The 26937-nt window shown below is 41.5% G+C and overlaps 1 protein-coding gene across 1 annotated transcript in view; it reads left to right on the top strand.

The window, feature by feature from the left end:
• Positions 1-16160: 16160 nt before the first annotated feature.
• Positions 16161-26937, top strand: part of sdk1a (sidekick cell adhesion molecule 1a) — a 1749737-nt gene continuing 1738960 nt past the window's right edge. The window contains exon 1 of the mRNA XM_051933783.1: positions 16161-17119. Within this exon, the coding sequence (XP_051789743.1) occupies positions 16663-17119 (457 nt within the window). The 5' untranslated portion in view covers positions 16161-16662. The remainder of the gene's footprint in view (positions 17120-26937) is intronic.

Raw genomic sequence — 26937 nt, 5'->3', positions numbered from 1 at the left:
TCATTTTTTCTGAGCAGTGTCGATAACTTGACACTTCAGAACTGGCTCTGTGTGGTTGTGTGTACGACTGGACTATGCCATGGACTGGTGTGCCATCCAGGTTTGTTTCCTGCCTTGTGCTTGATGCTGCCAGGATAGGCACTGGCAACACCATGAGCCTGAATTGGGTTACGTTTGAGAATATTATGTTACATTTCAATAAGTCCAGTAATTTTTACTTCATTATGTGTTTTTTTCACATAGTTAACATTTACATTTATTTGATTAGCAGATGATTTTTTCCAAAGCAATTTAAAAAACAGGACAACATAATCAAGTAAAAATTAGTCTGGGGAATATGGGAACAAGTATTACAGGACAAGGGTACAAGTGAAGACCACAAGTGAAGAGCTCTGAACAAAACAATTCCTAGGTTACAAATACCTAACACCCATCAGTTAGACAAAAAATCACCAAAACAATTGAATTCTTCTCCTTCTTAAACAGACTCAGGGAATCTGAATTTCGAATGGTGCTGGGCAGTTCATTTCAACAGCTAGGAGCTACACATGACAAAAATCTGGATAGAGATTTGATGCCATTCAAAGGTAACACTGCTACATATTTTCTAAACCTTTCCCATTACAGGATACCAGAGTTTATCACAAAAGGCTTTAGGTGTGTCATGCCCCAGAACCCTCAACAGGTTTTAGCTTGATCCATAACAGAAAGGAGGGAGAAAGTTCAGTTAGAAATCAAAGTCCCCCAAAGTGAGTGAATTGTGAGGCAGTGAATATAACAACAGCATAAGAAAAGAAAAAATATGCGGTCAAATATTATTACTGAACCTTCTTCTTTATGTATTCATACGCTCTTAAAACTGCAACTGCATTTATTTTTAACAAGTTTCTCCCTCACTGATAAACTAACCTCAGACTTTGAGATTCTTGCAGCCTATATCCTCATTCTTTCCTTGGCTGTTCACAAAATTGAGCTCCAGAGAAATCACTTCGAAGTAAACACAGTTAAAACTGTTCTCGTTTAGGCGGGAGCTGACGGCTTTTAAACTCACTGAGACGCACCATCTGGGTCACCTGACGTGGTGTGAAGTCGTTTCCTCCGGGATCACATGCACGCGCATACCTAGAGACTATTCGCGAGCGCTCCAGTTCTCATGCCATCATCTGCGCCGCCAGTCGCGCGCGGGCAAGCACATCAGCCACCTGCAGCTATCCAGTTTGTGTCTCATTGGCAACGGAGCCCAAGAAGGAGGACCGACACGAAACACACGCATCCACACCAAGAGCACATGCTGATGCAGACCTCCAACGGTTATGCTCCGTTCGATACCACCTCATCCCCAGCAACCTGGTAAGTAAAAACTACGTTTTTTGAAAAGAGAATGAAAAAAAGTCAGCTGTAAAGTATTGTGCATCATTGCAAGGTGCCATGAAGGAACCATTTCCAGGGTGGGATGCAAAACCAATTAGAGGTACACAGTATCCCATCACATTTCTGTCACAATTCCCAAAAATGATCATTTTAAACTCCTGTGTACTGTATATATATATATATATATATATACAGTATATATATATATATATATATATATATATATATATATATATATATATATATATATATATATATATATATATATATATATATATGCATGAATGATTTTTTTTACTAGTAGCAGTTCAGTTCTCTGGTGCTGTCAGAAATTAAATGAAGTGTGGGTATGTTTATGGGTATGTTTATTATTATTACACTCTTAAAAAAATTGCTATTTAAAGGCACTTTAGGGGGCTGTGTGGTTCTACACTGAACCACTGCTTGACAAAGAACTATTTCGTTCTGGGATGGGTACTTACCATATGAACATTTTTTTCTTGGGCTTTGAAAAAGTTAATAATTAATGGAAAAAACCAAGATATTTAATGTCTAGTAGGCCACCTTGCAGGATTCTGACAAATCAAGAAAACCTGAACATAGCCTCTGCTATTATATGCAGCAGAATTTGGTGGAGATTGGTTTAGTGATGAGGATTTTAACACCGCACAAACACACATTAAGCATTAGAATTTGTTTTATTGCAGTCTCTAAAGGCAGCAACTTCTGAAAGTGTGATCCGTCAGCCATGTTCATCATATTTTGCCTATCTGGCTTACTAGCACTCATGGTAGCAAAAATCAATAGGGTAGTGAAAAATGATGGAAGTCCAGGCCTTCAGTCTATGTAACTTTCACAAGTATCAGGAAGCCAGAGTGGCTGAGGAAAGATTACCTGAGCATGGGGAGAGCACTTCATACAGTTGTCATCAGCAACAGCAGAACCAACCACTGTCTTCTCAGTCACTTTAAGGTTAAGTGCATATAATCCAAATAAGGATACCATTTCAGCTTTGGGTATAAGGCAGGAACCAGCCTGGATGAGACACCAGTCCTTTGCAGGGTCCACTTACAAACCCCCACAAGATGAATTTAGAACTACCAATTAACAAAACGTGAAGTCTTTGGGAATGTGGGAGGAAAACCAAAGCACCCACAGAGAAAAAACTCACCCAGAAACAGAGCCCTCCCCAACTACATGTGAGCATGGGATATGAACCATGGATAATGGATCCATAAGGCAGCAGTGCTAACCAGTGCTCCAATATGCCACCTTAGGTGAACAATACTGTGTGAATATGTTTATTGTCACGCATGCCTGTTGGAGGACCTCCTCATGGGCACGATCGAGGTACGTGATTACCTGAGAGGAGGTGCTGCCACTAATGCTCTCTTCTCCTTCTCTCCCCACAGCTCAGAGAAACCACCCAGCACAGGCACTTAGCTTCGCCCCTTCTGGCCCACACACCATAAAGAAGCAGGGCTGACTGGAAGGAGTCGTCTTCTTTCCTGAGAATGAACCACTGGACAGAGCTTCTTTAAAAAGCTGAGAGCTAATTTTATGTTTTCTCCGAGTGGCTAAATTTCTTTTTGCCTTAAAGTCACATTTTGAATTGGACTTCTTACAATTAAACAGGACGACCCGGTTGGTGTCCCATATTTTCAGTGTTGCCCTCCTGTCATTCCCACACACGGCCACATTATATAATCATTTATTTTCTGTGCCTGCTGTTTCCATTATTGCTGTACATGGCACTGAATTCTATTACAGTGGATGAGGTGCAATCCAGAAGCCACCTATGAAGGGATGCCACCCCTTCCAGTGTCACACTAATAGATACATTCACCATTGTTCATACACGGTCAGTTTACAATAACTAAAGTTAATCTGGAATATGGGAAGAAACTTGTGTGTCTGATGAAAACCAACATGGACATGTGTAGAACATGCAAACGCTGCACAGAATACAAATAGGCTAGAAATTGAGCCCAAGTCCCTGAAAAGTGTGTTGGTAACCAAAGTGCTAAGTCACACCACTGAAGTATAAGTAAGTAAAGTGATTTGCTTCAGGTCATGAAAGGATTTTATCCCTTTTGTTTTGTTTTTTGAATCATTCATTTTTGAATTTTGAGGTTTCCATGCCAGCTGCTCAGCCACTAGGCAACACTAAATAGGTTCTCTTATGTAATTAATGGTTTATTTTTTTTTGTATTTAGCTGCTGGCATAAATTTACTTTTTATATTAATCATTAATCCATTGATTTATTGAATTGTCACTCATTTAATTATTAATCAATGAATACCCAGTCTATTGATTGATTGATTGATTGATTGGCAAGCTGCCCATTTTCTGTACAATTCCAATGTAGCATCGCTGAAATCGTGGGTTTCACTCAGACGCTAGTCCTCTTAACAGATTACCATGAAACAATCGTGCAGAGCCTTTGATGCGGCCTGCGGGTGAATTAACTCGGGGAAGCAAACTGCATAATCATCTGCCATCCTATGTTGTTTTGTCTCCTTTGACGGAGGTTGTAATTTAACGTTTGCTTATGAGAAGCCTTCACCTGAAGGCAGAGCTAATGTTTTATTTTCCAGTGGATTAAATGCAGCAACATAGTGACTTGTGTTTGCTTATTGGCTCGTTGGGCCTGTCTGACCGCTCCATCTGTAACTTTATACTATTGTGTACTAGTGGAATAAATATGATAGCGAGCTCCCGAATTTGATATTCACAAAAACACAATGCTGCTATTGTGAAAGTCCTGTTTGTTTCCTTGGAGGCGCAGCAGGACTCTCTCTTGGTATCAGTACCACAGAAGAGTAGGGGGCAATAAGCTTAATTTTTTGAATAGGCCTTAAAATCCCTCAATGCTTGTTCATGCTCAGAGCAATGCTTGGTCTTATTACTTTATGCACACCCAGAACTGATGACTTTACAAAATGTTTAAAGACAGTAATAAATGATTAGCTCACTTGTAAACACTTTTTACTCGAGTAGGCATCACCCCAGGGTGCATGACTGGTATAGCGTGGCAAACATATCTAGAGTTGGAGCCTCAGCACTTGAGCTGACTTGCTTAGGGACACAGAGACTGTGAGGTGGGATTGAACCAACAACTCAATTGTTACAGGCCAGCCCCTCAGCCACTAGGCCATACAGCCTGCAAGAAAATAAATCGACTTGACACTATAGGTGGGACCCCACTTTACAACATGATTTCTGTGCCTGCAGGGCCGCTGCTGACCAAATGGGTGCCCTAAGCAGAAATTTACTTTTGTGCCCCCTCCCCCAAATATTAGTTAGGCAGCCGTAACAGAGGTGAGGGCGCGCGCGTCATCACATGTGCTTAGCCTACTCTGCGTTCACCATAAAATGCAATATATATGTTTATATTTTTGTTTATTTGTATATGTATATTATTAATATTCATTTATTATTATAATATATAAAAATGATTTTTTTGAGCAGCTGGGATGGTGCCCCTCTGGGAGTTGGTGCCCTACGCAGACTGCATACTCTGCGTATAGGGAGCGGCGGTACTGTGTGCCTGCATGGTGGCTTGAGTTTGTTTTAAAAGAAGACCCGTCTGCACTTTATATTGGGCCTTTTCACCGCCAGTCTTATTGTAAGCCACATGATTTACACAACACAAATGTCCTGTTAGCGTAATCAGAATCATAGCTCCAATTTATATGGCAACTTTCAATGTTTTAGGCCATAATGACTGAAAATGGAGCTTTGTGCATAGATGGAATCAATAACTCTTTATTTTATAGCACCTTTCACACAGTATGCCAGTGCGGGGTACATTGCTGACATAGTAAAATTTTTTCATACAATCGGAGGGCTGGCTCAGTCAGCGACACAAAGTGGTTCAATTTAAGAAATTGAACTGACAGCCATTTGGTTTACATGTGTAAAATAAATCAATATCCTCTACACCACCAGTCAGAGTGTACATTAACATAAGCACTGCACTGCTAAAGTACAATTGTTTCTGTATTCCTACTGGTGGGGTTAACTGAGCTTGACTGGAACACACAGTAAGACAGCTGTGGAACAGAACCAGCAATCGTGTAATCGGCATCAACAGAATGAATCGTTTTGTACAGTGCATTTCACAAAGCCATCTCGTCCAGCACACTTTACCACTTACTATTACTGAAAAAGTGAGAGACTCACTCACTTAACAGTGTAGTTCAGTTGTCTACCTGAAGCTTTGCCACATATGCAGATTTGCACAGGTTCAGGTTCTCACACTGCATCACTTTTGATGACCTAACTTAGGAACATTTTGGTTTACATCAAGAGAATCAAAACAATTATTATTTTACATATAGTGCCTTTCGCAGCATGCACCAGCATAATGCATTTTCTAAATTTTTACATTTGAAAGGCAGGTTAGGGGACTCAACCATTTTGGAGGTGACTAAAGTCATATTTTTGGGGTTTACATCCCAATGTTTTAGCCACTAGGGGGCAACACTGCCTACCGAGAACATATGCAAGTCTTGTGGGTAAACATCTGTGCACATATTTTCTAATGTCTTAAAGGGAACACCAGCATAGGATCAAATATCGAGTGAAAATGTTTTAAGTTCTTTACCTAAAGTAATGGAGCTTTTCCTTTATTTCCTTCCAGCTTTAATGGCCTTTAAGTTCTATACATATTGGCCATCTTCATGGAAGCAGCTACAGATAACTGAAGGTAGTGGCCTCTTGATTCTCTTAACTTCAATGCCCCTATGCAAAACTGATTTTCTGTTATAGAGTGGGGCTCGTTCTCCTGATGTCACACATAGCTTGACAGATGGCCCAGATGGCCCATGGCTTGGCTGGTCCTCTGTGTCACCTGCAACCCTGGAACTCCGCACACCTGAGGGGGTGGCATGGGGTGGAGTGGAGATGGCAGAAGTCTACTGAGGAATTGCTTCACCCCCCCCCCCCCCCCATTTAGACTTTGATCTGATGATTAAAGGCAACTCATATCCTGGATGCAGCTTTGCACGCCACATTTAAGTCTCCCGAAAAGCCAGATTATTCAGGCTGAAAGAACACTCTATAATGACTTCACACTCTAATAATTTGTCAACATAAATTCCACATCTGATTACTGACCCTGCGTAAGCCAAGAAGACTGGTGGGGAATAAAATATGCAACATGTTCAGACTGTTCTTTTTCTTTCTTTCTTTCTTTCTTTCTTTCTTTCTTTCTTTCTTTCTTTCTTTCTTTCTTTCTTTCTTTCTTTCTTTCTTTCTTTCTTTCTTTCTTTCTTTCTTTCTTTATCAGTTGCAATGACACACACATCACCAGCGATCACTGACAGTTGTCCCAAAGCAAGCCCTCAACTCTAAACACCACACCAGTAATGGCTTTCTTTCTTTACTGCCATTTATCTTGAGATGGGTTTGCAGATGTTGTTCGGTAAGCTACTTATGCCAGAACTCTGATGAAGGCTTCCATACAACAATCAACTTCCCAGGTATCTACGAATGAAGCCATAGAGCTTACGCGGATTTACACTGTGCTTCATTGGCTGCAAGAGAATGAGTCGCTGATTTAATGTGATGGTTAGGAGCGCACAGGTAATCAATGACTGGGATCAGATAAACTCACTGAAGGGTCCATGAGTCAGGGGCTGGGGTTGTGATGCGGTCAATACATTATTATTTTATAAAACCCTACTAACAGAATATACTGTACATGTTACTTCATGGAGTTTACACAACTACAATACCATATTAAACTGAATATGGCTTAAAGAGACTAATGTACTGATCACACGGTCATTTATTAGCTGGGGCAGCATCACCTGTAGGACATATCATTACAGGACAAGTGCTAAGAAGTTCAAGAAACTTCATTATAATCATTCATTTTCATTCAGACACCAGGATGCTAAAGGAATCACTTAAGTGTTAATGGCTGACATACAGTAGCAGCTGCCTTATAACTAACTGGTTTTAAGGGAATAACAGAACTGCTGCATAATTGTCTACCATTCATGCGGACAGAACCCCTGGTGCAACAGCTTATATAACATTCAACTACTGTGTTGGTTTGGTGCTGGCTGCGGTGGGGCCAGATGTGGGCTTGGCCGGATGTGTGCGGAGTTAAAGGTCAGACCTTTACCATATAAGGAAGCTATGATGTCGGATGTATATGGATGAATTCTTTCACCATATTGGACAATTATATCATGTTGTCGTGGACTAGAAGTCCCAGAGCGCACAAGTCTCAGTAACTTTCAAGAGCACTTCCCAAAAATGTCCACTAGAGGGGGATATCACCATCAAGCCCCAGCTAGTAATAAATGCAAACACAGAATGAGTAAAAATAAAAAACAGTTTAATTATTACAAAAATACTCTGTCTCACTAAGAAGATCTGAAGAGCTCAAAAAGCATGAATGAGTTGCCAGCAAGGTAATTCCAGATGAAGTCAAAACCAGAGCAAGAAGTCAAAACAATCTGTAGTTACTATAATAATGGCAAAACATGAGTAAAGCTCACCACTCCCAGACATGTTTGAAATGAACCACCAAATGAATTGTGGGAGACCCTCCAGATTTATAGAGGGGAGGTAAGTACCCGGAGGTGATTGCCAAGTAGCCCCGCCTCTTGGGGGAACACCCATGAAGTACAGTTGACCAATGACTAGGGTGCAAACGTGAGGAATGCATAATATTGCAATGGAGTATGGAATTGAGTTTTTGAGGGTGCTGCAGTGCCTCCTTCTGTGAGAAAAAAACAGTATACTATTGAGCTGCTTTAATGGTTTTTAATACCCACTCTTCAAGACAGAATCCCCTTTTCGGTGTTGTGCTAAGAGGTCAAGAAAATTATGACTGGGATGTGAGGATGTGAAGATCACCTCATAAATTACTAAGGAAACTAACTGGGGTTCATTGACTCAGTGGATGGGAACACTAGGACACTTAGGGATGTGTCATTGTCATTTAAAGTGATAGCTCAAATACAGGATTACTTGATGTGCTGTAAATACAACTCACACATCCAGGTACTGGACATGTTTACAGTGTATCACTTTTTGGAGCCAATCATAACACATTCACCCACAGGAGGGCATGTTAGAGTCAATAATTAATTATGGAGCCCTGGGACTGAACAAACACCCAAAGGCCATTAGCTGGCATAGCAGTAAGATTTGCTGACTTGTAATCAAGAGTCCCCGATTCGATTCCGACTGCCTCCTATATTTCTTGTGGCGGAGTGGTGGCTCTGAGGCTAGGGATCTGTACTGGCAATTGGAAGGTTGCCAGTTCGAATCCCGTAAATGCCAATAGGGACTCTGCTCTGCTGGGCCCTTAAGCAGGACCCTTAACCTGCAATTTCTGAGCGCTTTGAGTAGTGAGAAAAGTGCTATATAAATGCAAAGAATTATTATTATGTGGGGATTTTGCTTTGTTTCTGTTTGCTTTTTCATGGCATGCCAGTCTCCTCTGACAGACATATGAACATATAGGTAGCAGTTTAAGGGTGTAATGCAGTGCTTCCCAAACTCTGTCCTGGGGACCAACTGTGGCTGCAGGTTTTTGTTCCAACCAGATTCATAATCAGTGCCAATACTTGATAACACCGATCTCATTTAATTAGCTGGTATTTATTTTCTCTTTATTCAGAAATGCATAGTAGCATGATTTTTACATTTACAAGACATTTAGAAATATTTCCGTGTTTGCTATAGACTTAAATGCTTAACTTTCCTTTGTTGATTTCATTATATTCTGCCCTTTCGCTGCGCAGTTTTCCCTCTTCATTGTATCTTAATAATAACAATTAAAAAAGAGCAGAGCAGACACCCAGGCAAATAACATCGAATAATCAAAGGCTGCAACTACTTTAGCGTCATACCCACTAATTAGTAAATATTGGATTAATTAAACAGTTAGAACACCTGGAAAAGTAGAATGAAAGTAAAGATATAAATATTGTTAAAAAAGAACAAAATACATTATTCCCATATAACTGCATGGTACATTTTAATATTGGTGCAGTGCTAGCACTGCTGCCTCGCAGTAAGGAGACCTGGGTTCGCTTCCCGGGTCCTCCCTGCGTGGAGTTTGTATGTTCTCTCCATGTCTGCATGGGTTTCCTCCCACAGTCCAAAGACATGCAGGTTCGGTGCATTGGCGATCCTAAATTGTCCCTAGTGAGTGTGTGTGTGCCCTGCAGTGGGATGGCGCCCTGCCCAGGATGGGTTCCTGCCTTGTGCCCTGTGTTGGCTGGGATTGGCTCCAGCAGACCCCCGTGACCCTGTGTTAGGATATAGCGGATTGGACACTGACTGACTGACTGATTGACATTTTTCTTTAGGGGGTTCCCCCCTGCTGGCTTCGCCTGCCTGTGCTACGTGCCACCCACTTCATGTCTCTGCCACTCGTATTATGAAGAGGGGGGCTGAATGGACCCCAAGGAGACATGGTCGCTCCTCTGAAACCCCTCTTAAATGGTGATACATTGGCAAACAGTTTTTTTTTTTTACCTCCTCTTTGCTCGATTAGCTGCTGGATTGCTGCCACATGATCTGAATCTTGCATGTTGCTATGAACATTTAAAAGCCTGTACAGCTGCTGTCCTACTCTTTGTCTTTTATTTCCACCCCCGGGCATGGTGGTTAAATCTTTTGGTACAAAGTCCCGTCTCACGAGTTTATAATTTAAAAACAGAATAAGAATCTGAAAATCTAACAACGTCACATTAAAGTTCCATACATTCTGAAAAGAATGATACCAAACATATATATGTAGGTTTCAAAATAAGCCTGACACCCTGCGGTGGGCTGGCGCCCTGCCCAGGGTTTGTTTCCTGCCTTGCGCCCTGTGTTGGCTGGGATTGGCTCCAGCAGACCCCCGTGACCCTGTAGTTAGGATATAGCGGGTTGGAAAATGGATGGATGGAAAATACAGTAAGCCTGATTTAAAGTGTGACAAAAAACGTGACATACTGTAAAAATGTCACATAAAATCATTGCACAAAATCGTTTAGGCTCATTTAGGCACCTTTAGGCTTAGGATTTTATATATATATATATATATATATATATATACTACCAAAATACCCGCGCTTCGCAGCGGAGAAGTAGTGTGTTAAGGAGGTTATGAAAAAGAAAAGGAAACATTTTAAAAATAACGTAACATGATTGTCAATGTAATTGTGTTGTCATTGTTATGAGGGTTGCTGTCATATATATATATATATATATATATATATATATATATATATATATATATATATATATAATATATGTGTATGTGTATATGTATATATATATATATATATATATATATATATATATATATATATATATATACATACATATACACACATACATGCAGTTTCAATAACATAGAAATCAATATAAACAACATTAACATCATTATCATATGAGAATATGAAGTAATATATAAGAAGCACATTTCATATAAATATAAATTATTAAACAGTAAAATCCATCCATCCATTTTCCAACCCGCTGAATCCGAACACAGGGTCACGGGGGTCTGCTGGAGCCAAATCCCAGCCAACACAGGGCACAAGGCAGGAAACAATCCTGGGTTTTTATCTTTATTTTATTTTATTGTAGAATCAACTCCTATCTGCGCACACCAGGGCGGCCGTGGGCGGATGCGTATGGTGTATTCACTCCATGTTATCGTGCATTGCGCTGTCACTGGTATTTTGATAAAAGAATTTGAACAACATATAAGAAGCGTATAAATTATTAAACAGTAAAACATTAACATTTAAGAAGTAAAGTAACATTAAGTACTACTGCAGTGCCTTCGGGTATACCTCATTTTTTGTTTGCCCATTACATGCTTAAATGTATACATTTTTTGGTGTACTGTACCTACCGGAGAACACGCGACATATAACCGAGCGTGGGAGAAGCATGGATTTTAAACACGCGTTGAGTTCATCTGCTGGTCTCCCTCGTGGAATAACTGGTAATGTTTGACTAAAATCTACAGCGAGTAAAACGACATTACCTCCTATTTTTTTTTTTACGATCTCTGAGATCTTGCTTTTTTCGGTTCAAGGCTTCATAAGCTCTTTTATGTTGTATGGTGTACTTATCCCAAACCATCATCTTTGAATGTTGCAAGACTTTCGCCTTGTATGTAGATCGGGGTAATTACATTCATTGCATTCCTAGTCTGAATCACAATCTGATTGTATGGGTGGTTACCTGGCACTGTAGGGTTGCCACCCGTCCTTTAAAATACGGAATCATCCCATATTTGAGAATGAAATTGCGCGTCCCGTTTTGAATCAATACGAGACGGGATTTATCCCGTATTTTTTTTATCATTTTTTTTTAAAGCAGCGTCTCATGCAAATCATCCCACACGCATTTTATGAAGATGCCTCCTTTCGTAGTTTTGATTGGGTAATACTTGACGTCATCGTTAGTTTGATTGGTCTTTTTAACTGTCCAGTGAGGAGGGCGGGTCTTTTAAGTACAGTCTGCAAAGTGTTGGCACTGGGATGTGGCACCCGCTGCAGTATGCGTCCCTTATTTTTTTGTATTAAAAGTGGTAACCCTACGTGGCAGGTAACAGTTATGTTTGGTCATGAAGTCGTCTAAAATCCGCCACGTGCCCTCTTTTAATTGTGAGAAGCAGATATATATAGCCAAATTCTCGCGCTTCGTTGCGGCGAAGTACTGCTTTTAATTTTTTAAGAAAAGAAAACCTTTTTAAACGGATCGAAAATACAGTATACCAATAACAATTTGTTAAGGATCTGTTTTTTTCTGAACCTCGCTTTTCACAGCTGTCGCGCTACGGCGTGTGTTTCGTTTATTTAACAGTATGTAGATCGTGGTAATTACATTCATGGCATTCGTTTTCTGAATCACAATCTGACTGTATGGGTGGTTACCTGCCAGGTAATGCTTGTGGTTGGTCAGGAAGTCGCCTTACATCCGCCACGTGCCCTCTTTCTGTTCCCAGAAGCTGGTCATAGAATGGTTTTAATAGTTTACTTTCAAATAATGCAAAGAGTATGCGACACATGTTTCTTCCTAATTCTGGGCTCATCAGGCATACACACTCACTTCATCCCCTCTCGGGAATCGAATCTCTATAGTCAGCGCCAGAGGTGAAGCCCCTAACGTTGCGCTACGGCGTGTGGTTCGTTTATACCTCGTGTCTTCTCATTAAACTTTTATCTCGCGAATATGTTATTGCAATCCGCAGCGGGAGCGTTTCTATAAACTTAATTTAAACTTACGTTTTACACCGTGCTTTGTTTCCCTTATGAACATGCTTCTATGCTTCACTCGCTGGCTTCTTATTGTTTCGCTCCCTTCTCAATTGTTTAATGAATTTTTTGTTCTTCGCTGTTTGCGGCTCTTCCTTCATTTCTCCCTACTGAGTTCTTTTATCTCGCGAATATGTTATTGCAATCTGCAACGGGAGCGTTTCAATAAACTTAATTTAAACTTACGTTTTACACCGTGCTTTGTTTCCCTTATGAAGATGCTTGTATGCTTCACTCGCTCCCTTCTCAATTGTTTAATTAATTTTTTGTTCTTCGCTGTTTGCGGCTCTTCCTTCATTTCTCCTTACTCAGTTCACAGTCTTTTCACGTGATTACGTGGGAGGCGTGATGACGTGACACTCAACTTCGCCTCCCACGGCCATCAAGCTGCCGTCCATTACAGTATATTGTCAAAAATGAGGTTCCAGTTATGACCATTACGCGTTGAATTTCGAAATGAAACCTACCTAACTTTTGTAAGTAAGCTGTACGGAATCAGCCTGCCAAATTTTAGCCTTCCACCTACACGGGAAGTTGGACAATTAGTGATGAGTGAGTCAGTCAGTCAGTGAGTCAGTGAGTCAGTGAGGGCTTTGCTTTTTATTAATTAGTATAGATACAGTAGATACTGTATATATATATATATTTTTACCAAACTTAGTTTTCTAATTTCTATATTCCCAAAATACAGATCTTGGGAAATAACAGTTCACTTAATTAGCCCAGGAGTCCAATTAAAAGCAGAAGCTGGTTGGAACAAAAACCTGCAGCCACACAGGGTTCCCAGGACCGAGTTTGGAAAGCACTTGTGTAACAAAAAGACAAGAGAAGGAAAAAGGTTTGGAGGATTCCACCACGTATACTGACAAGAAACAACAATATAATCCAATGAGTAATCACAAAAGACTGAGTCCCAATTGACTAACTGAGCAACAAAGGGTGTGGGTTTTTACAGTGGCAGGAAGGGGCAGGTCTGTGTAGGGGATGGCGGAAGTGAGGTCAGTAGGAGGGCGTAGTCTGGATAGGAGGGCAGAAGTTGGTGCTGGTTTAACTGGGTTTCGTTTCTTTTGATCAATGGAAAAGGGAGAAGAGAGGTTAGTGCACTTTATCAACCCTCAAGCTGACATTTTACCCTCAGTTAAGCCCTTTGAATGCCTCCATGTGTGTGACAAGGGGGAACGAGAAGAGTGTGACACGGCTAACCTGAAGAGCGATGAGTCACTTCCCTTGGGCACAAAGCCACGCCCCACCCTGTCTCAGCATTATTTAATGGAAGTCACCATTCACTATCAGACCAACTTCTGAGTTAAATGAAGCTCCACACTACTGAAGCTTAAAACAGGCATTTCGCCAAACGTTTGTTCAGCATGTTGATGCTATCTGTCCCTGTCCTTCACAGAACAAAATTTAACAGGGCATCCTGCAGGCCGCATTTGTTCTGTTTCTCTTCTTCATTCTCCTGTGTGTTGTTTTGCTTTGATGCTTGCAAAAATCAAAAACACTCACAGAGCTCATGCTTTATGAGCCAACTTGAATAGCAAAAAAAAAAAAACAGAGTAGGTGGATGTCACCCTGTTAAACACCCAGTCCACTGATGGTGACCATGTGGCATAACAGAAGTAAGCTGAGCCATCATAACACAGAAAGTCAAGTAGCAAGTTACAGTATCTCTGATTTGATATTCTGACAGTCTTTCACATGAAATCCTGAGCTTTGTCATCTGTAAAACAATATAAATTGGTGCTGACATTTTGGAGGAGACCCAAATTTACATTAAAAAGATGAATTAAGCAAGACCCTCAGTCAAAGGCTTGTGACCGTTGTGCCCCTCCACGTCTCACACTGCACAACTTTCCTGTAATCAGTGTCTTGAGGATGGCATGATGCACAGTGGTTAGATACCTCACAGCTTCGAGGGGCTGACTGCAGATTCTGCGTGGAATTTGGAGTTTTCCTACAAGTCTGAATGGATTTGTTCTCCATTCCCCAGATTCCTCCCAAGCTCATTGACAGCCAGTTGGGTTAACTGGAGTGTCACATATGAGCTTACACTCTTAAATATAATGGTTCTTTAATGGCATTTCACTGGTTTGTGTAGTTACATGAAGGAAAAATGCTTGACAAATAATTATTTTGCTTACGCAGATTTTCTTTATAGATGTAATTGGTTTTTGTTATTTGAAAATGTTATTAATATATGGACAAAACAGAAATCCTTGATGTATAGTACACTACCTAGCAGTATACTAATAAATCAAGAAAAGCTGACCTTACTCTGTGTTACTGTATGCAGCAAGAGTCGTTTTAAAAGCACAAAGCCATCAGTATTTCACACGTCTGTCACCATCAACTGATGGCTATTTATGGAGTGTGTTACAGATCTAAATAAAAAAGGTTCTTTCTGGAGCCTTCGTGCTGCTGGTTCTTTTGAAAACCAAAAATGATTCTTCACTGACAATACTCTGAAGAACCACTTTGGGATCTTTATTTTTAGGCGTATAGATAAGTGAATATGGGTGTGAGTGTGTACCCTCTACCACTTAGTAGGCTCCTGCTGTGCACATAATGCTGCTCGGACTGACTTCAATTATGATGAGCTGGATTAGACGAATTTAATGATTGATAAATTGATGGATGAGGTTAAACGTGGATGGTCAAACGGTCCAGATGACTTTAAATAAAAACCTTAAAAATTGCAAGTGATTTAAACTGAGATAAAACCTGAGAAACATGGATGGCCTCAAAACTAGCAGATCTAGTCCTAACGACCGAATATTATAGATCTGCGCTTTCACGTTATCGGTCCGAAATTTGGAGCCACAGCACGTTAACGGACGGTAGGCGTCGCCGAGCAGTTCGATTGGCCAATTGAGGTAAGAGGGGTGGACACGTGAACGGTGAATTGAAGTCCCCGCGTTTTCTCGGTGGCGCGCGAGCGCGCCCTCGCGCATTGTCTGCGATCTTGGCGGTGATTTGTTAGTTCTTCGCAGCTGCCAGCTGCTTGATGAGCAGAGTCTGTGCTGCACGCCGAGCTCAAACAGGTCTGCTGCTTGTCGCCTCTCAGAGGAGGACACAGAGAGCAAGTAAGGGAGGAATCGAAAGTACCCGTGGTGGATCTTATCTGGCACACGTGTGTCGGTACCCGTTTGAGTAGCCGTGACGCGTTTAGAAGAGGAGCCGGGATTAACTACAGGAGTTCGGAAACTTCTCTTCTCTAGGTAAATAATCGAGTCTCGATGTGGTCTCATTCACTGTTTATATGATATAATTTTTATATAATATGATGTGCTATCCCCCGTAAATATATGTATTCAGCTGATCAGCTGTTTATGAATTATATATTTCTAATATAAGAGTGATCGCAGCACTGCCTGTGTTCGTTGTGATCGTGCCTCAGCATTCCACTGTCATATATATTCTTCTTTCCTTTTCTCTCAGGCGCTTTTTACAACTTGGATTACAGCTCGGATTGATCAGAAGTGCACCCTTTTTGTGATTTTCTACCGAAAATCACAACTCGAATTAAAATTTGAAGAGAAAACTCGTTTGGATTATCCAGTTGAGGGAGATATTTCTTTGTGGTCTGCGACACTAATTGGAATTAGATTTATTTTTATTTTCGTTTCAAGTTTTTTTTGGCACCTGTGCAGCATCTGGATTAGTCAAGAAACCTGCGGTCACCGGATACATTCTGCCAAAGATTTTCTGAGAAATTAAGTTAAACTCGCATTCATAAAGAAGATGAGCGAGTGGTGGATCATCTAATGGATAAGGGGAAAGAGTTTAATTTGGGAAGGGAGGCGAAGTATTAAAGGGTACATCCAAACGAACCAGAAGAGAGTGAAAGGACCGAAACCCAAGCGTTTCTCCCTGTGATTAAGCGGATGCTTTTGGGTTTGTGTTCCTGTTGGCAGATGCATTAACGAGCTCCCTCTTTGTGGCATCGCTGGAGGCGGAGGTAGCGCTGCTGGTAGAAGCGAGACTGCAGAAAAACCGACAATGAGAGGTTTCAAAGTGAGCTTGGGCATCTCTACATTTATGGAGCCGCGCTCGGATAGTCAAATCTGCAATCGGGGTACACAGGCTCCTGCCAACTCGAGAGATTTGGACGCGATCGGCGACCAGCACCCAGGAAGCAGATCCGCACTGGCAGCCCACAGCGCAGCAGCGCGAAAGTGTGCCGATGTCGCCGGCCTCACGAGTTCATACTGCTCTGGTGGCATTGCCGGCGACACCCGTGAACGACAGAGCCGGGATTGCACAGCTTGGGGTTTGGCAATACGTCGGTGCCAGCCGCAAGGGGAAATAAGAAAAAACAGCGCCGGGAGGAACGCCACTGCGGAGACTGCGAGAGCCCATTCTAGACGCAGGGCTGGGAAGCAAAGCGAAAAGTTTACATGGAGTTGGTGGGCGTTTCTGCTGCTCCACGGCCACGTGTTGCGGGCTGTAGCACAAGGTAAGAGTCGCTGTTCACGCTCCCGTGTGTGTGTGCGATTGTATACCAAGCGGTCCGCTGTCGCTATACGTGGTCCGCACCGCCACTCTGCGGGGACTGGCGTTGGGAAGTCGCCTGTGCGTTTGGAGTTTCTGTGGATGGTTACTCTGATTTTAAGAGGGACACTTCATTTTTAATCTTACTGTTTTCATTTTGTTGATATGGTAGGACTGTTATTCTGGTTTCATGTAGAAAGTGGGTCCAGTTGTCTCGGTTGCAGCTGATTGCATGCATTCACGCAAATTTTGATTTGCTGTTAAAACACCAATGACACAAGTTCATTGACTTACATTTGATAAGTCAATCACACACGCACCAAGGAAAACTTCAGTATACATGAAAATATATCGCGGTTATTAATGCATTCACAGTGGCTTCTGGAAGATTTCCCATTCATTCATGTTAGATGTATTGGAGCCTCCTGAAGGCATGCACTTCATTTTACTTTTCATAATTACTCAGAAAAATATAAAAACAAATGAATGTTGACTGCAAATACAATACCTGCTTATTTTTCTATGAAGCGCCGATCAGGTAATGACCGTTATATCAAGATTAATGACCGGTAGGAGGTCAGTGTTTGTTTGTTTTTTTAATTCAGTCTTCTCTGTCATTCTCCTTACTGGAGTCATACCATTTTTTTTACACTGGGATTGTTTACCTCACCAGGACATCATTTAGTGTTGCTTAAACATAATCACTTAATTTAGGGAATAATTTGTGTATTTTGCGGGGGAATGGGTACATTTATACTTTACGCACAAATTCTGTTTTTTTTAAATTAATTAGTCTATTTATTGAGGGAAAGTGAATAAATTACATGGCAGGTTTGGTTAAATGTAGTGATATAATTGACTCTGCACAGCCTGCACTGGGCATAAGTGCTGAAGCCACGTCAGGTACAGAAACCTCGCACTCCACCACACATATTTACTCGAGTAATGCACGCTTGTTGACTTTTTGTTTATTTCAGCCAAAGTTGAAATCTCAGAGATTGCATTAAGGGAATTCTAATCCAGATGGTGTGCCTAGAACACAATGGTGAGATGATCCCGGTCTGTTTACGCAAGAAAGCGGCTAAGCAGAACAAAGATTACATCAAGGGCTTTATTAATCGGATGAATACGGAATACTAGGAAACCAGTGGGTAGGATATTAGATTTGAAATGAAATCTGTATTCCCCCTTCAATATGTTACCGCTGGGAGGATTTGGCTTTCCGAGCTATAGTGTTTTAAACATTGTTTCAGTTGTTTATTTCTTTGCTGGTTACGTGTAGGCATTCTTGCAGTGCTTTCTGCTTTCCTGATTGCAGCGCTGCGATGACAAGAATACGTTTTGCCTAACATTCTCTTTATCCTGTGCGCTGTGCTGGAGTGCCTGCCGTCCTGTCTGTAAAGGACTGTCATAACCTACCCCGAATTCCGTTATGCTAATGGCCTTATGCTGCAGAGGTGCGTTATTAGTATTTATTTTGTGCTCGTTTATAGACTCGCTAGTGAGGCGCTTGATCACGCCACATTTTAGAATAAGATTTGAGGTTCTGAACTTCGTGAAGTAAGTGCTCCACACAAGAAGGTCCCCTTCTTCGGCAATAGTGGATCAACAGTAAATATAATCTTTCAAAAGGAAGCATCTCATATGTAATGTAGCCTACTGGGGTGCTCAGAATTAGTATCACACGGTATAGTAAGGTCCTGGCTAGGTGCAGAGATTTCAAGATCTCAGAAAAGATTCGATCGGTATAAGACCCCCACTCTTTTGAGAAAGCCCCGACATACAGAGTCAGTCATCAGTGATTCTTACGACTTAGTAGTGAAAAGTTCCATGCGACAATTTTTTGTGGATTGCATTCCCATCCGACATATGCCTTATTACATTGATTTATTGCTGCAGTATGCGCAGCCTACCTTTCGGCACCTTGCCACTATGCTATAAGATTGTAGCGGACATGCGAGAGCCTCTAATTATTTACTGGGAAACGCTGTAAACGGCTTAATGGCAACTCGCTAAAATAAAAAAAAAAAGATGCATGGCTTGTGTTGTGATTAAGCCTTTTCCCGCCAGAGTTAATTGCACTTTCTTTTCTCTCGTGTAAATGGTTGCTTACTTTGGATGGCTTTAATGTGAATATCCTCTGATTGGGGATCTTCAGGGAAATGATGTTGTATTGACAGGTGCTGCACAGCGGAGGGAGCCTGAACTTTGAGACTCGAGCGTCCGTTTCATTTTGTGTAATCTCACTAAAGCCTTGCTGTTTAAAGATAGCATGTGGCTCGAAGCTCGTCTCTCCCTTTCTCTTGGAGTTTTGATTTACCCGTCAGCGGCTCTAGCCGGAGCTTATGCCGCGTTTGCATTCTTTGCGTGACCGCGCGAGCGCGCATTCTCGCCGCCACTTTTTGTGCACTTGAACCCGGCCGAGGTGCGCATGCTTGTTTGGACTCCGCCAAGTCCACGTCTGTCTGTGTCAAGCAGAAATTCGCAGTGATTTCTGTCTCGTCGTGGTCGTTCAGTGCCTCAAATCCGGAAAGCGAGAGCTAGCTGTGCTCCTTATGTAGAATCCGCGATGTATCATTTGTCGGTAGGCAGTAAATATCGGTTTAACGGGAGGTGGCACTGGAGGCTATAATCTGAAGGAAAGTCTAATAGATTTTACTTAGACGGGAAAGCGAGATTGTCATAAGTGCGAGGAGGACAATCCTTACGTGATAGGTTGTGCGCTTGGAGCAGAGTTCAATTTAGACAGAGGTGCACCCGATGGGACAGTAGGAACCAGGCGATTGTAGAAATGACAACTGTTGTGGGTGACTGGGGGCTGACTGGGAAAACATGACAGTTGTAAACCCACCTGGAGAGCTGATATTTTGGTTTTGGGCCCTGGTAAAGCCTCATGCGATGTAATTCAAAAGGTTTTAAATCAGACACCACAGAACGTGCGCTCCTAATCTGTTAGCAGAGAATGATGGGGCTGACTGTCTAACAACTTTGGGATGGGGGAAGACCCGCTAGCTGGGAAGAACACACTCATTGCTTCATGTTAGCGTTCAGTTTACCATAAATGTGTCCTGAGCTAGAAGGGAAAATTCAGGCTGGATAGGATGGCATCACTTTCTGGCGCCCTAGGGGTCACAACCACAGGGAGTGGCCCTCGGATTACAGTCAATGAGGATCATACACACCTTAAATTCACTCTGGTTGTAAACATAAAGGTGCTAAATGAAACCAAAAGTGTTTTTTCAGAGTGATGACATATGGAAACCATTTTTGGTTCCCAAAAGAACCCTCTGTATGAAGTTTGCAGACAGAACATTTATTTATTTAGATCTGTAGCAGACTACATAAATAACCATGAATAGATGATAATAGATCTGTTAAAATACAGTACCAGTGGGTTCATAATTTGTTTTTGCAGACCAAGTTCAGGTTTTCTTGATTTGTTAGAATCCTGCTAGGTACCCTACTATTCAATAAAAGCTTCTGTTTTATCCCCATTTTAAGAACCTTTTCAAAAGCCCTAAAGATCCCTTCCAAGAATTAAATGATTACATGTCAAATAATTGTTCTACCAGGAACCACACTATCCAGTAAAGTGAGATTAAAGAACCATTATTTGTAAGAGTGTAAAACTAGCTCAGTTTATTTATAGGCAGTGAGTGAATTTCGAGGTGATGCGAGAGACAATAACCTGAATGAAAGACTTTGAGATTTTACTTGGATGGGAAAGCTGATCGTAGTAAGTATGAAAAGGACAATTCGTGTGTGACAGGTTGGGCTCACACAATAGTGTTCAGCTGAGAGGGAGGTGTGCCCGATGAGACAGTAGAAATCAGGCAATTGCATAGGATGTAAACACCTGGGGGGGTCACAACAATTGTGGGTGACATGGTGATGGAGTGGGGTAACCTCAGTCAGACGTCACTTGTATGTACTTTTATTTTTATGACCAGGTAAAACTTCATGTAATGTAATCTAAGTGGTGGTAAACCAGACAGCTTATTGAGTTTGCACAGGACGATCAGGCTGACTCTGTGGGGTGGGTGAAGATCAGCAAGGCATGATGTTGGGCTACTACACTGCCTACTATACATTCAAATATTTCTGTTTTACCCACATATTAGGAACCTTTTTAAAGCCCAAGCTACCCTTTTACGGAATGAAATATTTCTTTGTCAACTAGTTGTTCTATGAGGAACCACACCACTCAGTTAAGGACCATTGAGGACCTAACAGGAGTAGCTGAAAGAAGAAGAGTAACCATTATTTGTAAGAGTGTAGAACAAGCTTATTTTACTATAAGTCAAAAAGGTAAAGGTTAGTCCCATGTATTTATAAAAAAAAAAAAAAAAAAACAACATTTGGGCTGTTTAGTCTTCCATCTTTTTGTTTTCAGCAAGGGAGTGACCTTTACCTTTTGTTTCTTTTGCAGATGCATGTTGACACAGTCCTACAGTGACTCCGCTTACCATATTATAGGTGTATTCTGAGCTCTAAAAGGGAATGTCAGACCGGGTAGAATATGTGCTCATTGTGAGACTGCGGAGGTCACAATAACTGGGCCTGGCAGTCAGTAGCTCTGCCCGTAAAGGTGTGCAGGCTCCCTGCGAGTCTGCTGAGGCTCATGCTGGCAGCGCAAGCTCACTTCATTATCAATGTGTTGTGAACTAGGAGAGGAACACCAGACGAGGCAGACTACGTATTCACCAGGAGTGGGGCATCTGAAAGCGAAAGGGGTGAAAACACACAAGTAATGCCACTGGGATGAATTGTACTGGTTGGCAACTGGAAAAGTATAATTGTTTTTTTTTTTAATCACCAGCACAACTTCATTCCAGGCTATCTGTAAAGTCTCTGTATCTTCTGGGACAGCATGGAATAATCTTGTGCTGGAGATAACAAATACTTATATGCTGTTCTAGTTGCCAACCAGTATGCTTCATCACGTTTACGGTGGGATGATTACCATTACCCAGGAAGTGGGACTTTTTTTTTTTAGAGTGGGTGTGTCTATATAGAAGATAAAAGGGACATTTTGAGACTTTGGCAGTTATGCTGTGAAAATGTAGAAAGACTGTAGATGATGTATACCAGGAAAGATTTAAATAGGTAAAGGGGGCAAGGGGCTTGTGCAGAAGACTTACCTGAGAATGGAAACACATTTTTTATGCAAAAACCGTAAGTGAATGAAGAGCAAAGAGATACCAACACCAATCTTCAGGAACCGATTTAGCGTTCCTTGCATCATCAGGTTGGGTTGGTGCAGGTTGAGATTTCTCATTCAAGGTCAGCAGATGAGAGCCTGGATCTGATGTTATCCTCATGGAATAATCCTGGAAAACATTAAAGTAAATGTGATTGGGCAGGTCCCAGAATGCTGTGTTACCAAAATGCTGAATATGTTGTATTTGAGCATATGACTTTGAGTTTTGGTTGGCCAAAGGAGGAATGGGTGATGATGCATTTATTGGCTTGGGATACGAGAGCAGCTGCTGTTTCTATGAATATTAAAATATTAATGACAAAGACAAATTAAAACAGCTTTTTTTGGAAAAGTTTGAGGTCCAAGATGAGAGTTACGCATTTGGTGATGGTCAACTCGAGCGCCTTAAAAAGACAAGGGCAAGGTTGCAAGATTTTTGTGAGAAATGGATAAAACCTTAGTCATACCCTAAGTTGCAAGTTTACAACTTGATTGTTTTAGAGCAGCTTTTAAGGACGTTCCCTCCACAAATTTAAATATAAGTTGACCAATGGAATCCGGAGATTGCTGAAAATTTTCTCTCTGCAAAAAGAGGAAGCTGGGGGAGAAATTCCAGTGAAGAGACTTGATATTCTGTTGGACATTACTTTAAAGTACTAGGTCAGAAGCGTGTGGAAAATCTGTGTTAAAATGCCTGAAAAAACTGAAGAAAAGAGTGAAGCACATATTGTGTGTTAGGCGTGTTGACAGTTGGGACATAAGAAACCACAAGGCTCTGCTAAAACAGATGTGGGGGCCAACTTGTGTAACTTTGTGAGGTTTGTCACAGGCATTTGTGCTTATTGTGAATCAGCATGGATCTATCTGGTAAAGAAATTCATTGGAAGAGATTTCTGTCCACTTTATGCTTGATGACTTGAAGGGCGTGAGGTCCATGTTGAGCTTCAAGGAGGAAATGGTAAGAAAGAGGCTGATATGGTGAGGATCAATGCTTACTGTGAGCCAGTAGATGGATGATTGTGAAAGATTTGTGTTCATTCTGTGAGAGAGTGAGAGTCGGATTGCAAAGGATGTGTGATTATGGAGATCAAAGACAGAAGAGGAGTAGACATAGTGAGTGAGTGTCTGAGGTCACTCTGAGCCAGAAGAGGTCCATTGGGGCATTACAATGAATTCATTGATGTGATCTGATCCGAGAGAGGGAAAGCCACACCACATAGACAGTGTGCTCATGATGAGCCTGAAAAGGTCAAGACAGAAGGGGATGAGAAGAGACAAGCCGAGATGATGAGGTGTGAGTTGGCACATCCAATAAGAGTCGCTGCGAGAGATGGGTGCTTTGGTGTGAGCCCCCAAGATTTGGCAAGGTCAGGACTAGTAACCTGCTCTTCCTACACTCTTGGGAAGTGGAGGCAGTGGCTTCTGGTTATTTACATGCAAGACGGCACAGGACAAGTTGGTGACCGGTGGCATTTTCTTTTAAGAGTTTTGTAGCAATTGCTGAGGCGTTGGATTTGCTTAGGAGTTTACTGTAGTGACAAAATTGTATTAGCTTTGTCCCAAAGGGCTATGGTTGCATATCTCAGACAAAGTTGTAAATTGCTTTTCTCGCTGATGGTTTATTTTGTCTTTTGCTTAACTTTGCATACACAGTTCCACTGCAAACAAACAAACAAAAAAATCCTGCTCTGGAGACTGTTGCTATGACTTATTATTATTATGTTTTTAATTCAAGAAAAGAAAATCTTGTAATCTTAACTGAACTGTAGCAATTGGCTGCTCAAAACTATTTGCTTTTTGAGGCCAGCTATGGCTGGGCCTAATGAGTTTAGAGCTGAGTGTTTCAAAATGATCTCGGGGCAGCCTGCCCAGCGTTCCAACGCGTCAGACCATTTTGTATTTAATTTTACCATCAGCTGCTTTGGGATGTGCAGATTCAGGGCTATTGGCACATTTAAAATTCAGCTGCTGCCGCAGTGGCCTAACACATAACCTTATACCGTAAAGGGAATTCCGTCTCCGCTCTTTACAGAGGCGTGTGTTTGTCTGGGTTTAAAAAAGTGTATTTCTTGGGATTTATTTTACTTGTGTAGTTTTCAAGCAGCCCCCCTTGTACACACACACACCGCTCCCCTCTCACCATGAGATACTGATGTAATCTAAATGACAGCCTCTTGTCTAATTTATTGTGGCTGGCCTTTATGCAATGCAAATATTTACCGGCTGATGAAAAGATAGGGCAGGTCTTCTAATTTTTTTTTTAAAGGTCACAGTAAACTTCCTGAACTAATTTTTTTTTTCTTTTCTTAAATGGACTCATCTTGAGTATAAAAAGTTTAGATTAGTTTGAATCGTGACTGGAGAGTAAAATTCCTCAGACCCAACTGAATGTTGACTGTATTACGCTGCCACTAAAATTAGCCTATTTGCATGAGGAGATTTATTCAAAATAATAATAATAATAATAACTCGCCCGTTCCACAGATGATTCATGTTGTTGCTGTTGTTCCAACTCCTTCCTTCCTGCCTTTGAGGTTAACAGACGTCTAGATGGCATGGTTGCACTACACAGAACTATGTTGTTCGACACTAAACACCAGAGAGAATATTAATTAAAGTCAGTGCTTAACTACGTTTACTTTACAGTTTCCGTTTTCCACGTGAGGGATTCTGCTTAATAATAGAAGTCTGTCAGAGTCCACATTTTTATGCTGTGATGGGATGCCCGGTTTATGGAAGGTTTGCCAGGTGTGGGACAGGGCCCAGCAAGGGTCTATTAGACTGCAAAAGATGGCATTGGCAAAGTGCTTCCATCATGCCGGCCTAGTAGGGCACCACCAGAAGGAGGTGTAATGAGTGCCCTAGAAAATGGCTGATGTAAAAGGGAGGTTTTGAAACCTCCCTCAGAGTAATAGGTGGACCAAGAAATGGGACTGACCGACGGGGGCAAACTAAAGAGCTGTCAACAAATAGGCAAAAGCTCGGAAAACCTGACATCTGTTTAAAAACCGAGCTTCGAAGTGTATTCAAAAACAAATGCAAAAAGTCTTGTCAGCCTAAAGGTCTTTTTCCTAATCAAATCGCTAACCAAATTAAAGTAGTTTGTTTATAAAATATTCATAGACTTGGACATTGGCCTTACCACACTGTCATGTTATACAGGGGATTCAGAAAGTATTGTGACCCCTTCACTTTCTGCACACTTTATTAGATTAGATAAACTTTATTAACACATTGCGTTGTAGATTTCATTCATTCATTCATTTCCAACCCGCTGAATCTGAACACAGGGTCACAGGGGTCTGCTGGAGCCAATCCCAGCCAACACAGGGCACAAGACAGGAACCAATCCCGGGCAGGGTGCCAACCCACCACAGACGTTGTAGATTTAATTTTAAATAAATATATTTGCCATTTTACCCATCATTCTACACACAATAACCCATAATGGCAAAGTGAAAACATGTTTTCAGAAAGGTCAAAAACTGAAATCTCTCATTCATTTACGTATTCAGACCCTTTGTTGTGGCACCCCATAGAGTGGTCAGGTACATCCTGTTTGCTTTCATTCTCCTTGAGATGTGTCATGAACTTGATTGTGGCCAAATGAATTGATTGGGCAACACTTAGAAAGGCACACACCTGTGTATTGAAGGTCCCACAATTCACACTGCACGTCGGGACAAACACCAAGGAACTCTCTGTAAGCGAATTGTGGTGAGGTATAGATCAGGACATGGGGATAAAACCATTTCTAAAGCATTGAGTGTTCTCAGGAGCACAGTGACCTTAATAATTGAGAAATGGAAGAAGTTTGGGACCATCAAGACCCTGGTCAAACTGACTAACCAGACAAGAAGGTCCTTGGTCAGGGAGGTGGCTAAGAACCCAATGATCACTCTAACTCAGCTTCAGGGTTAGGAACACCTGTCAGAAGGACAACCATGTTATTAGTACTCCATCAATCAAGTGTTTATAGATTGTCGAGATTGAAGACACTCTTGATCAAAAGGCATGTAACAGTTTAAAGGATTCCGAGAGGATAAGGTAAAAGGTTCTCTGGTGTGATGAAACAAAAATGAAACACATTCTGTAGAACTCCAAGTAAAGACTGGGCACTGCTCATCACCTGCCCAATACCATCCCTACAATGAAGGATGATGGTGGCAGCATCATGTAATTGGGTGTGCTTCTCTGTGGCAATGACAGGGAAACCGGTCAGATTTGAGAGAAGGATGAATGCAGTCAAATGCACAGAGGTCCTTTAAGGAAACCTGCTTCAGAGTGCACATGATCTTTGACTGGGGCGAGTGTCCACATTTTATCACAACAATCACATGAATCGTACAGGCTAGACAACATTGGAAATGGCCTAGGGACAAGTCTGTGAATGTCCTTGAGTGGCCCAGACAAACCCCAGACTTATACCCCAAAGAGCATCTGTGGAGAGACCTGAAGATGGCAGTTTACACAAACCTCTCATACAATCTAATGGAGCTTAAGGGGATCTGCCAGTAGGAGTGGGGATAAGCTGCTCAAATGCAAGTGTGCAAAGCTTATAGAGACTCAAGCTGTAATTGCTG

Source organism: Erpetoichthys calabaricus, chromosome 11 (genome assembly GCF_900747795.2).
Source record: "Erpetoichthys calabaricus chromosome 11, fErpCal1.3, whole genome shotgun sequence".
Classification (NCBI taxonomy): Eukaryota; Metazoa; Chordata; class Cladistia; order Polypteriformes; family Polypteridae; genus Erpetoichthys; species Erpetoichthys calabaricus.
This window is presented reverse-complemented; position numbering and strand designations above follow the sequence as displayed.